The 12192-nt window shown below is 37.2% G+C and overlaps 1 protein-coding gene across 2 annotated transcripts; it reads left to right on the plus strand.

Moving 5' to 3' along the window:
• Positions 1-1655: 1655 nt before the first annotated feature.
• Positions 1656-11761, plus strand: mtx1a (metaxin 1a). Of its 2 annotated transcripts, none has more exons than XM_026283557.1 (8): positions 1656-1770; positions 6248-6317; positions 7100-7179; positions 8047-8139; positions 8208-8390; positions 9511-9587; positions 9705-9862; positions 9974-11757. In XM_026283557.1, the coding sequence occupies exons 1-8, from the start codon at positions 1690-1692 to the stop codon at positions 10192-10194; spliced, it is 963 nt and encodes a 320-aa protein (XP_026139342.1). In that variant the 5' UTR covers positions 1656-1689; the 3' UTR covers positions 10195-11757. The 2 variants fall into 2 exon arrangements, with proteins under 2 accessions (XP_026139342.1, XP_026139341.1); XM_026283556.1 differs by lacking the exon at positions 1656-1770 and adding an exon at positions 4509-5080 and having other exon boundaries at positions 9974-11761.
• Positions 11762-12192: the final 431 nt, after the last annotated feature.

Genomic DNA, 12192 nt, shown 5'->3' on the forward strand with positions numbered 1-12192 from the left:
GTCGTCTGGCTGCAGCAGTAAGGCAACTCTCTCCTCAAGACATTTGCAGCCATAACCACATCTGGCAGCCCTTTTCAAGTATTTCCATCAGATAAATAAAATAATATGTGTCTTTTATTGTGTTTCCAGTTTGCATTAGATATAAAACACTATTTTGGCATGTTTGTGTCAGATGGTTTGACAAATGCATCTACAATTATATAAATATTTAAAATCCCTTGATGTTTTTTCCTCCAGGTCAGAGACGCTGTGGTAAGAACTCTTCTTCTCGGATCAGTGATGTTTTATTCACTTGAGGTTTGAGTGTTTGTCTGTGTCTGAAATTTGAGTTGTTAAACGGGTCATTTGGTTTTTCCGCAGGGCTTCAGTGAAGTGCTTTATGCCATCCTGATGTTTGCTTCTTGGAGGAAGCACGTCATCTTACCACACACAGTCTGAAATGTTTAGGGACACTCTGGACCTAGTTTATATCTGCTTTGATTATTTTACATTGAATAATAATTATTAGTATAATTTTCCAATCCTTTAAATATTATTGCATGTTCCTTTAAATATTAAAACATGCGTTAAGTGTTATACAATGTGCTAGGTTCCTTTTGTCCTTTAGCCTGTTCTTGGAACAGTTTCAGAGCATTCTGGAATGTCCCAATGATGCCCAAAGCCCTTTTCCAGAGATTTTCTCAATATGTTGAACTTTCCTTGTCTCTACCCTCAGTGAAACTTAATTATCTACGGTAAATGGGAACACACAGTTACATTAAGTGGTTACATATGTGTTTTTCCAGGCCATAGATTGAGAAAAAGTGCTCTAAAGAGAGGGAAGAAAATAACAGTTCACACAGACAGACGGGATGGTGCTCATGTCCTGAACTGGAATGTACTGGACTCTATCAGTCCCTTGAGTTTCTGCAGATGATGTCATCATGTGTGCATGAAGTTTTGGCTCATGACTTCTTGGCAGTTGTTTAGGATGGAGAGTTGCAACACATGCAGTTGATTGTCCTTTTGGCCAAGATATGGCATCTGTGCACTCCCCTACTTAAAACACATAATATACTGCATATCACAAAGGCATGCAGTTCAGTTAAATTACCTTAATACCATGGTAACCAAACTTCCTCCCAAAACAAAATACACTCACTACAAAATATAAAAAAGTCAAAACCGATATTAAAAGACAGCAATATCCCTACACTGTTACCAGTATATTTGTTTACAAAAATGAATTGCAGTTACCCTAAACAATTAACACACACACAAACTATTATGCTCAACAAAGCTACATTTATTTGATCAAAAAAATATTTTAATCGTATTAATTTCCTACTTTATTGTGTTTTAAAATAGGCTTTTATTTAGACATTTAAAATGAACACATTGTAACAAATAACGCATTGAATTAAACGAGTTTTTAAAGTAAAAAAAAAAAAACTCATAGCCTAGTATTTTCTTGTAAAACGTAGAATACATACTCCAGTAGTCTTTATTTACAAACTCGAATTTTAGTGTAGTTATAAAATTACCAATGCTGTATATCACATAACCCATAGATTTAAAGTGCCTTATAACTTATTACACAAACCAAGCATTACTACCTATGAATGAACCGCATCCACAGATTGACTGATTGGTGGGACTTTTAATTGTCGAAGCGTCAGCTCCGGGTCAAAGCTGTTTGGATTGTGAAAGATGGCGGCGCCCAGTGAGCTGTTCTGCTGGAAGGATGGGTTGGGTTTACCGTCAGTAAACACGGACTGTCTCATCGTGCTGGTGAGTCTTCATCACTGGCTCGTGTAGTCTCGATTCTTATACGGTTTGGGTTCTGCTTAAGTTTCCGTCTTTGTGTAGAGAATCGCCTCACTTTAGGAAAGTACAGTGGCTGTGCGAGATGGTACAGTGAGTGATATCACATAGCCATATCACAGATTTTAACGTGGAATATATATTTATAGTAACATTAATAGTATTTATTTATAGCATTGATTATATTTTAACCAAATTTTGTATTCTTTGCGTGATTCTAAAATGCATTGTATTTGTACAGTAGTGTGTGTATTATTGTAAATAAAAAGTTATAAACAACAGTTGTAACTACTCTTCACATAAAATTATATCTAAGTACCTTGAAAACTCTCTCTCTCTCTCTCTCTCTCTCTCTCTCTCTCTCTCTCTCTATATATATATATATATATAGCGCTCTCATCCATCCATTCTCCAAACCAATTGTCTTCTCTAGGGTCACTGGAGTCTTCTATTTTCCAGAATAATAATCTGCAGATTTCTGGCCCCAGCTACTATTTGTAGTTAAATAAGATCCTACCAAACTCATTGCTTTTTCTTCCCCTTGTCAAATGTGTGTTGGAGGATCATGATTTTACACTGTCTAAATACCAGTCTGGTCATGCTGCCCTTTGAAATGGGAAAATCTCCACCGTTTTCTTTTTTTATGCTTTTATAAAAAGCTCATGTGTTTTAATATCCCAGTTAACTCCACAGCCAAGGTGCCTATCTACAGATATTTTTGCTTCATGAATCATATTGTGGGATACATTTACTCCGCTGTTCTTATTTTTCCGCTTCAGTTTGGTCACACCAGGGCGCCACCTGTCTGTGCTACTGTAAACCAAAAACCCACCACTGTCATCTGGAGTTAACATCCACCTCATCTCCCATCGGCAGCTTTGGAGACTGCATTCAGATCCATTTTATTCCTAATCAACAAAGATTGTCTGTGGGCACAGAACCAGGTCACTGTCACTGAAAACGCATGTTAAAGTGATTAGGTTACATCAGCGCTGTGTGTTTTGGACTCTCTAAAGAGTGTGGTGGGATTTTTCCAGCTCTCGTCTGTGTGTTACAGTCTGTCTGTACCTACTCTAGGCGCTTTGAAAACCGCAGGCATGTTTTGCTCCCTGTATCTGATGGTTTAGTAATAAAAAGTTCATTCAGAATTTTCCAGATTCTCATTGCACCAGAAAGGGTATAGTTGCATAAAATTGTAACTGCATGTGAAGGTCTGAGGATGTCTGGAGATTTGCCTGCTAGCTGCCAGTGTAAAGGTAGTCCTGTCATAATCATAACGTTTTTGACAGTGATTAATTGTTGATTATAATTAATGATACTGATTTGTTTTATTAATTATGAGAGGATTAATAGTCAAATTAACTTGCATTTTTAAGCCATAATGTGAATAAAATGTTTTCAAATTAAAATGTAAATATTTCAACCGTGCTCCTAATAATCAACATAATTTTGTTGTATTTCTTGTATTTGTTTAAAATGTCTTTTTACTGTGATGTATTAATGTAATTTAACATTATTCATTTCAATAATATGATATAATATATGTGACCCCAAACCACAAAACAAGTCATAAGTGGAATATGTACAGTACAGACCAAAAGTTTGGACACACCTTCTTACTCAAACAGTTTTCTTTATTTTCATGACTATGAAAATTGTAGATTCACACTGAAGGCATCAAAAATAAGCATGTGGAATTATATATGGAATTATATACTTAACAAAAAAGTGTGAAACAACTGAAAATATGTCATAGGTTCTTCAAAGTAGCCACCTTTTGCTTTGATTACTGCTTTGCACACTCTTGGCATTCTCTTGATGAGCTTCAAGAGGTAGTCACCTGAAATGCTCTTCCAACAGTCTTGAAGGAGTTCCCCGAGAGATGCTTAGCACTTGTTGGCCCTTTTGCCTTCTGTCTGCGGTCCAGCTCACCCCTAAACCATCTGGATTGGGTTCAGGTCCGGTGACCGTGGAGGCCAGGTCATCTGGCGCAGCACCCCATCACTCTCCTTCTTGCTCAAATAGTCCTTGATGCCTTCAGTGTGACATAGTCATGAAAATAAAGAAAACTCTTTGAATGAGAAGGTGTATCCAAACTTTTGGTCTGTACTGTATATTTGGAGCAATAGCCAACAATGCATTGTATGGGTCAGAATTATCAGAAACATTAAAAAAAAATTGTCGATATTTTGAATATTGTACTATCCTAAAACCATAAATCAATGGAAAGCTTATTTATTCAGCTTTCAGATGATATATAAATCTCAATTTCAGTAATTAACCCGTATTACCTTATTTTTTCGTCACAATATCATATTTAATAATAATCATATAATAATTTTAAATAATAATACATCAAATAATCTGACCAGACATTTCTGTAATAATTATGACAGGCCTACTAGGAGATCTCTTGTGATGTTATGTGCTTGCTTTTTTCTGCAAGTTGGTTTTAAAAATATGCTTATTTGATGTTTATGAAGTATCTTTTTTCTTTATGCAGTGCTTGATGTTTTGCAGTGGTCTTGTATTCTCTACTAACACGTAATGTGGGCACAGTGTAATTTTGTCAAAAAAAAAAAAAACATGTCCCTTTTTTAATTTTTTTTTTTATGGTAAACTTAGTTGCTTGGTGCACTTTTTAAATTTGAAAATTAATAAAGTGCTCCGATAAGAAAAACAATGAAATGTTACCGTTCAGCAGAAACATTTAGCGTTTATTGACGAATTAACTCCTGATTGGTTGCTTTGTTTTGGTGTATTAGAACACTGTTCCTTAACGACAGAGCAGTGATTGGATGTGCAGCAAGGCAGGGGCGGGCCTTAAGGAAAGAACAGTCCAATCATCATCTGCAGCACTCTATTTAAGGATTTTATGAGCGGCTCAAACTAATTATTGCCATCTGCACTTTCAAGAGAAGCTGTTCTGTCATCCGTGGCCTAATTTCGTTGTGTTTATGTGTACAGCAGGAGTCTGATGAACTGCCTTTACTGTGGGCAAAGTGGATTTCAGCCAGCTATAGTTTTCCTCGTTGTGTTTGCTTTGGACAGTACCGGTTGTTCACATAGGAATGATTTATTTCCAAACGCGATCCCCACTACTTTACAAGCCACAATTTAGGATTGTGTAGGAATCAATCTAGTAATAAATCTGAGGTTATGATGTCAGCCTTTGATGGCGCTTTTCCAGCTCACCGCTCGACTCCAGCCGGGAAAAGGAGAAAATCTCAGAACTCAATACTCAGCTTTTTCCAGAAATCCACTTTCCTCTCCCCCAGTGAGTTTTTGAGTGCTGGTGGTAGCCTAATGTTAAATAAATCACCCAGAAATGATTCTGCTGCTGTTTTTGCGATAAAACACAAACAATCTGAAGGATCTTCATGCAGCTGTTTTTAAAAGTCTTTTAACCATTTTAAAAGACAGTTCATAGTGAACATTTAAGAAGTTCATAATACACATATCTTCTGAAGCCATATAAAACATCTGAGGGACTGACTGGCATACTTTGTGGCATAATTACGTCCATCCATTTTCTATACCCACTTAAAAAAAAGTAAAAGAAGAGTTATTCCCAGAAGTTAATTGTTATACTATTTGCTATTTATTTTTATTTGTAATAACTGCTTCATTTGTAGTATTTTATAACATTTGATCTTCACAGTCAAGGTCAGATGTTCAAGAGCTGCTTGAAGACTCTTCAAAGATTACAGGATTGTCAGTTCTGATAGCTTCCTGGGCAGCATGCTGACATATAGTGCCATAATGCTTCGGGCGACCCGAGTTCAAGGCCTAGCTCGCGGACATTTCCTGATTTTGGTTTTTGGGTGAACTATTCCTTTAAGAATCAAGTCTGTATATTTTTGAGTCATTCTTGGCTTCGGTCTAAAGTGGAAAGAAGCGCTCCAGGGAATTTAACCCCAGTGATCAGCAGTATAAGATGCTTTCAATGGAAAGAATCTGCTAAATGACTTGCTGAAGGTCTGAGCCAGGTGTGAAGCGCTCAATCTGTCAGCTCTCAGCTGCGTGTGCAGGAATGTGAAATTCCGTCCCTCTTTATCGGATGTCATCGTAAAACGAGGCATGAACCCCTAACCCTGTCCAAGAGCTGAATGGAGCTGTTTGTTAAAGTTAGCTAGCAGTTGTTGTTTATTCAGGTTGTAAGCTTGCTTTTGTTGCAACTACTTAGTTTGGTTTGCAAATTATACATAAGTGATATCTCAGCTAAAATTGCTATTCTAGCTCTTGAGATTTATAATGTTGGCCTAGCAGATGGCAGATGGAGGAAGGAGTTGTGTCAAGGAGACCAGAATGTGAAATATTGGCATGATACTAGCAACACACTAATAACCAGATTCAGTCTATATAAACCTGGAAGTTTAAATCTAGTTAACCAGAAAATGAAATTAGTGTACATAATAATAATGTATTTTATATAATTTTCCAGGCATATGCTCGCTTTGCTGGAGCTCCGCTCAAAATTCACAAGATTTGTAACCCCTGGAGAAGCCCCACAGGTAAGCAGGGAAAGTTTTAACAATCTGTTTCTTGGCAAACACTCCACATTCATTAAGATGAACATTAAGCGTGTGCTAAAGCACGCAGGCCTCTTCCTCTTTCCTGCTGAGCTGCTGACTTGCGTCAGCAAACTTGCGTCTGTATGTTTTCTCTTTCCACATTCTTAGGTATTATTTTCCTAGGCTCCAGAATTCTTTCAAATTTCAATATTATTCCATATTTAAGACCCATGTCCCTTCAGCAGTTTTATGTTGGGTAGACCTTTTGACTTTGCAGGAATAGCTTTTGCACTACATTCAAGTCATCATTCTTTACAAAAAAATTAAATAAAAATGAAGTTAATTAGCCTGTTTATCACATTTGTAGCGGATGTATCATTGATACATTTTACAGCTTACAATTACTTAGTTACTTAATTTCTTTATTTAAAATATAACATTTTATTGTTTATACATTTATTATATACTATTTATTATTATATACATTTTATTTACTTGTATTTTTGGATAAATGACAACTTATAAAGCAATTATGAATTCAGTTGATCAAAAGTTACAGTGAAGACTTCATCTTTCAGATAAATGCTGTTTTTTAAATGCTATTTGCACTATATTTATCAAAAAAAAAAAAAAATGAATACGCAAAACTGTTTGTTATGTAATATTATGTTTTCTAGAGATCACACATTTTTAAATGGATTGTGTCATTGATCATTTATATAGTGCTATAGAAAAGAAATCCTTTTTTTATGTTTTTACTGATCCTGATGTCTTTACTGAAGGGTCACTTCCTGCTCTCAGGACCAAAGATGAAGGCAGCTGCTCCCAACCCAGTCAGATCATCATTCAGTTGAGGAAACAGGTGATTATCTCTTACCTCGCTGCTGTCACGGTCCTCAAGCATTACTCTAGTGTCCCTGTATATTTCACTCTTTATTTCGGGTTCATTCGTCTGAGAACCGCAGCCTTTCCAGTGATATAAAGGCTTCCCTAATTTTCTCATTAATCATGTCTGATTTGCACAATGAAGGTACCCATTAAATTTGAATGGAATGAGACACACTAAACGTGTTTTTAGGAAAGGTTTTAATTAGGTACATAATTAAAACCCTTTCTAGAGACACATTTATAGTTTCTCATTCTAGTAGTGCTGTTCCAGCCAGAGCTGCTTACAGAGTCGGGAGTATACACAGATCAGATCAACGCTTGCAGATTTATTCACAAAACACTACACAACTGGAAATAAGTGTGCATTTTTGATCTTCCGGTTTCTTAGTCCCAATGTCAGTTAAATGTGTGAAATGTCTGTGAAGAACACAAGCAACTTTTATGAAATGCTACATTGGGATGATTATAAGAGTTTACATGTCTTGGAAAAAGACTGTTGCTGGCTAAATGGGAATACAGAGGTTGTCAGAAACTCCGACGTTTGAACTAGTAGATTTTAAATAAAGATTAAAAGATTTGTCAAAAGTGATCGTGGTGTATTGTTTATAACAAACGTTACTTCTGCCTCTTGCATTCAGGCTTCAAAATCAATAAAATTAGTTTTTTTTTAGTGAAGATTATCTTGATGAACAAAATCTTTGATAATCTCAATATTTTGCTGGTCAAAAAAAAAGCCAGTGGAAAAATTGTATTGGCTTTTTGACTGATGACCGAAAGTCTGGATTTCAAGGAGTTTGATTTGTTCGGTGTCGTATAGTAATACTGGAGATTTGTGTTTCAGAAATACAATGCAGACTTTGATCTGTCGGCCAAAGAGGGCGCAGACATGCTGGCCTTCATCTCACTGCTGGAGGAGCGGCTGTTACCTGCACTGGTGAGATTCAAGCACTCTTGAAGAGGAAGTTTTAGGGGGTAAATGCTCAAACTCTCATCTCCCTGCAGATCTATGCTTTATGGATCGATCCTAAAAACTATGTGGAGGTGACGCGCCGCTGGCATGGAGAGAATATGTCCTTCCCGCTCAACTTCTTCCAGCCGGGCCGCATGCAGAACAGACAGCTTGAGCGACTCCGCCTGATCAGGGGAAACAGTTCGCTGGAGGCAGGGGAAGAGGCAGAGAAGGAGGTTGGGATTCTGGATATTGTGTTTGTTTTTGCTGTGCGATGTGCATCAGATGGTGGGTGGGCTGTGTCTGTGACACTAACACCTCCCTGAGACTCCAGCCAGAGGCAACAGTGTTCTGGTCCCTGAAGAGGACACTGATAAACCAGCAGATGTGTGGAATCTGGGCTCAAGTAGAGCAGAAGTTCCGTTCTGGCAGATAATTCTATTTTAGATAGCTGCTAGTCTGATTTTGGAAAACAACTCTGCTTGTGAAGTGTTCACCACGGCTGAGCAATATATTAAATGTTACGTTTAATTCAATATGAAAGGAATTGGCCACCAAAAATGAACTTTCTGTCATAATTTACTCCCCCTTGTGTCTTTTCAAAACTGTATGACTTTCCTTTTTCTACAGAACATGAAAGAGCATGTTGAAGAATGATGGTAACCAAACAGTTTTGGACTTAATATTTTTGTCCATACATTAAAAATCTATGAGAACCAAACTGTTTGTTTACCAGCATTCTTCAAATCATCTTCTTTTGTGTTCTGCAGAAGAAAGAACGTCATTCAGGTTTAGGAAGACATCAGTGGGGAGAAACTAATGACATTTTCATTTTGGGTGGACTGTTTCACACCAAAAATTAAAAAAATGTGTTTCTTTTTGCATTTAATCCTTTTTTATTCTAATCTCTTCAGTGGCAGTTTGGATAAAACAAAGCTTCCTCTTCCTCCACTTTAAAACAAACTCGGTTTGTTTTAAAGTGTCCTTGTTACAGTGAAATTAAACATTTTAAGTACTGAGGAATATTAATTAACTGCATGTCCTTACACAACTATGGTTGGGGTTAGGATTAGGGTTTGATGCAGGGTTACTTGCATGTAATTATGCGTCATTTATTGTTATTATAAAAGTAAGTGCATGTAACAAGGACACCTTAAAATAAAGTGTTACCAAAAAATGTTTGCAAATACAAAAATATTGAGAGAGATATATATATATGGCTAAATAGTGAGATATAAAACATAATGACTGATAGAAGTAGAAAAAAAAGCACATAACAATCTATAATCTAGTTGTTTCTCGCACATTCTCTCAGTTGTTGTTATTCTCTCTGACTCTCTCCATCTTTCCCTCCAGCTTTACCACGATGCTCTGGAGTGCCTCAATCTTCTCTCTCAGCGTCTGGGATCGAACAAATTTTTCTTTGGCGATTCGTAAGTATTTTGCACATCAAGGTTGACCTTTAAGCTTTACTCTCAGTTGATTGTGGGTTAGGCTTAATATACATTTAATGTCTTTGTATGTATGTGTGTGTGTGTGTGTGTTTAAAGGCCCTCTTCTCTAGATGCATATGTCTTTGGTCATCTAGCTCCGCTTATCAAGATCCGTCTGCCTAACTGCCAACTGCAGCAGAACTTGAAGAATCTGGACAACTTGAACACATTTTGCTGTAACATCCTGAGCTTGTACTTCCCCAGCGAGAGTAAAGGTGGGAGACCAACAACCACAGTGAATTGCTTGCAAAGAACAAAACGGCCATTGTTCTATCTGTAGAGTAAGAGTCATTGAGTCCTCATGTTCGTGCCTGTTCTGTTTGCAGAGGGCGTCAATCGTCCGATGTCCAGCACACAGCAGGGGAGCGACTTTGACAACGAGCCATATAAGAGACGCAAGCAGCTGCTGTCAGTGCTGGTCGCAGTCGCAGCGATGCTGAGCTACGCTCTCTTCACCGGCATAGTAGCTATTGAGCATGTGCAGGAGGGGGAGCCCATAGGCCCCGCCTCACTCAGAGGCCCCTCCCATGAGGAAGAGGAGGACTGAATGAGGATGGTGGAAGAAAACACAGGAACAACATATTGTTAGGGATTCATGTATAATTTATTCCTTGAGCTTTAATTGCATGATAATCTTTGGTTTTATATCTTATTTTTTCCATAGAGCTGCATTCGTTGTTTTTATCTTTTTCACTGGGTATATTCACCTGTGTTTTCTTTTCTCGTACCGAAAAAAAAAAAAACTGTTTATGGCTACAAATGTTAAGCTAGGTTTAGCGGAGAAAGCACTTAAAACTTAAACGTCATCACCAAACACATCGTTCATTGTGGACCAAAACATGGCTTTATGATAATGAGATTAACATCTCTTATGTGCTATTGCCTTATTTGATGCTCTGTGTTTTTCTTTTAATACATTTTATTTGCACTCCTGTGTTTTTCTGCTCTGCTGTCAGTACTGGTCTGCTGTTATGGATCTATATACTTGAGAGAGATTAATATTTATATTAATGTGATGATCCTATTGAGTGAAATAGGAAATTACCAGTATTTTATGACTTAAATCACCAAAAACATGTCATTTATTCTACTTCATGTCTCATTCCAAACCTGTGCGACTTGGTTTCTCATGTGAAATAGAAAAGGACATATTATGTAAAATGTCGACATCGATTTCCTCTCAATTAAAGTGAAGATTTGTGCTCCTGAAGGAGAAAAAGTATTTCAAACAACTTGTGATCTATTTTCTAAATATTCTACAACCATACTTTATTTAATTTATATAGTTGTTTACAAATAATATGCCTCTTGGCTGTTGGAACTTATTTGCACTGTATATCCTTTCAAATATGCATATGCATTTAAAAATTTGTATCAGCATGTTCGGTCACATGTGAGAACCAATAGCGCTTGGCATCACTAATTTGTGCATTGCACATTTGAATATTATGCCACATTGTACAGAAAACGCTGACTTAAACAGGATGATTAAAAAGATGTTCTTTGGTGGCAATCATACGTTCACAACAACACAAGGGTGAGTTAAAGATGACAGAATTACAAGTTTGGAATACGCAAACCTTTTAAACACTTTCAGCTTACTGCAAAGGATAAAGTTATTGAGGATTAGAAATGGAAAATGCATATTTTTTAGGAGAACGTAACTGATTTTTAAAGCCAGAAGTTACTGTCCAAAGAAATCTTTGCTGACAGACCACAAAACTGGCTAAGATGTTTCAGTTCCTGTAACTTTCCATGAGGTCCATGGCAGTTAAACTAAAGGAGAGTGATTTTTGTTTTATCTAGTTAAACTGTTTAAAAGAGAAACAATGGATTAATGAAGATGTCTAATTTGGGTATTGTTACTTATTGTTTGTTGTCCTTTACTCTCTCTCTCTCTCTCTCTCTCTCTCTCTCAGTATCTTTGTTTTAGACCATAAAGCTCCAAAACTAGTTCACTAGTGTGTTGATATGTGTGAATTCATTCACAGACTACAAAATAAGATTGAACAGTCAGTTAATCTAATTTCACAAGGTGTTACGGGCTGTAAATATATATTGCTTATGGAGTTCTATTTTCCTAATTTAATGGGCAAATAAATAGTCCTGAATAATCCTTGTTCTGTATTTTCTGCTGTTGCAATGCTGCATTGACACAGAGGGAGTTGCTGATTTTATCTGTTGCATTGTTGTAACAAGTGACCCTGAGGACCGTTTGTGTGAATTGGAGGTTGTAAGAAAGAAAGATATTTGTTTCAAGCTGCGGTTTACCTGCCGGCAGTGTTTCTGAGCATCAGAGCTGACTGAGCGAGGGCCCTGTGAATTAGTGCCCTGGGGAGACACAGCTGTGTGTTACAGCACCAGACTGGAATCCCTCGCTGGCTCCTGTTCATTTCCTTGTATATTTGTGTGGAAACATAGTGAACCCCCTCCCCAGCACTAGAGCAATCCAGAGCAATCAGGAGCTCCCCGAAGCCGCACGACATCGTTTAATGACCTCAGAAGAATCATCTGGGAAAGAATTCCTGTTCGAGAAGGAAAAATG

Source organism: Carassius auratus, chromosome 16, assembly GCF_003368295.1.
Source record: "Carassius auratus strain Wakin chromosome 16, ASM336829v1, whole genome shotgun sequence".
NCBI classification, from domain to species: domain Eukaryota; kingdom Metazoa; phylum Chordata; class Actinopteri; order Cypriniformes; family Cyprinidae; genus Carassius; species Carassius auratus.

What these genes read in the sequence shown, in the direction of transcription:
- mtx1a (XM_026283556.1), top strand. Translation starts at nt 4,979, where the DNA reads ATGGCGCTTTTCCAGCTCACCGCTCGACTCCAGCCGGGAAAAGGAGAA. An exon ending in AGCGGCTGTTACCTGCACTG is followed by an intron (nt 8,140 to 8,207) that starts GTGAGATTCAAG and finishes ATCTCCCTGCAG; the next exon opens with ATCTATGCTTTATGGATCGA. An exon ending in CTTCCCCAGCGAGAGTAAAG is followed by an intron (nt 9,863 to 9,973) that starts GTGGGAGACCAA and finishes TTCTGTTTGCAG; the next exon opens with AGGGCGTCAATCGTCCGATG.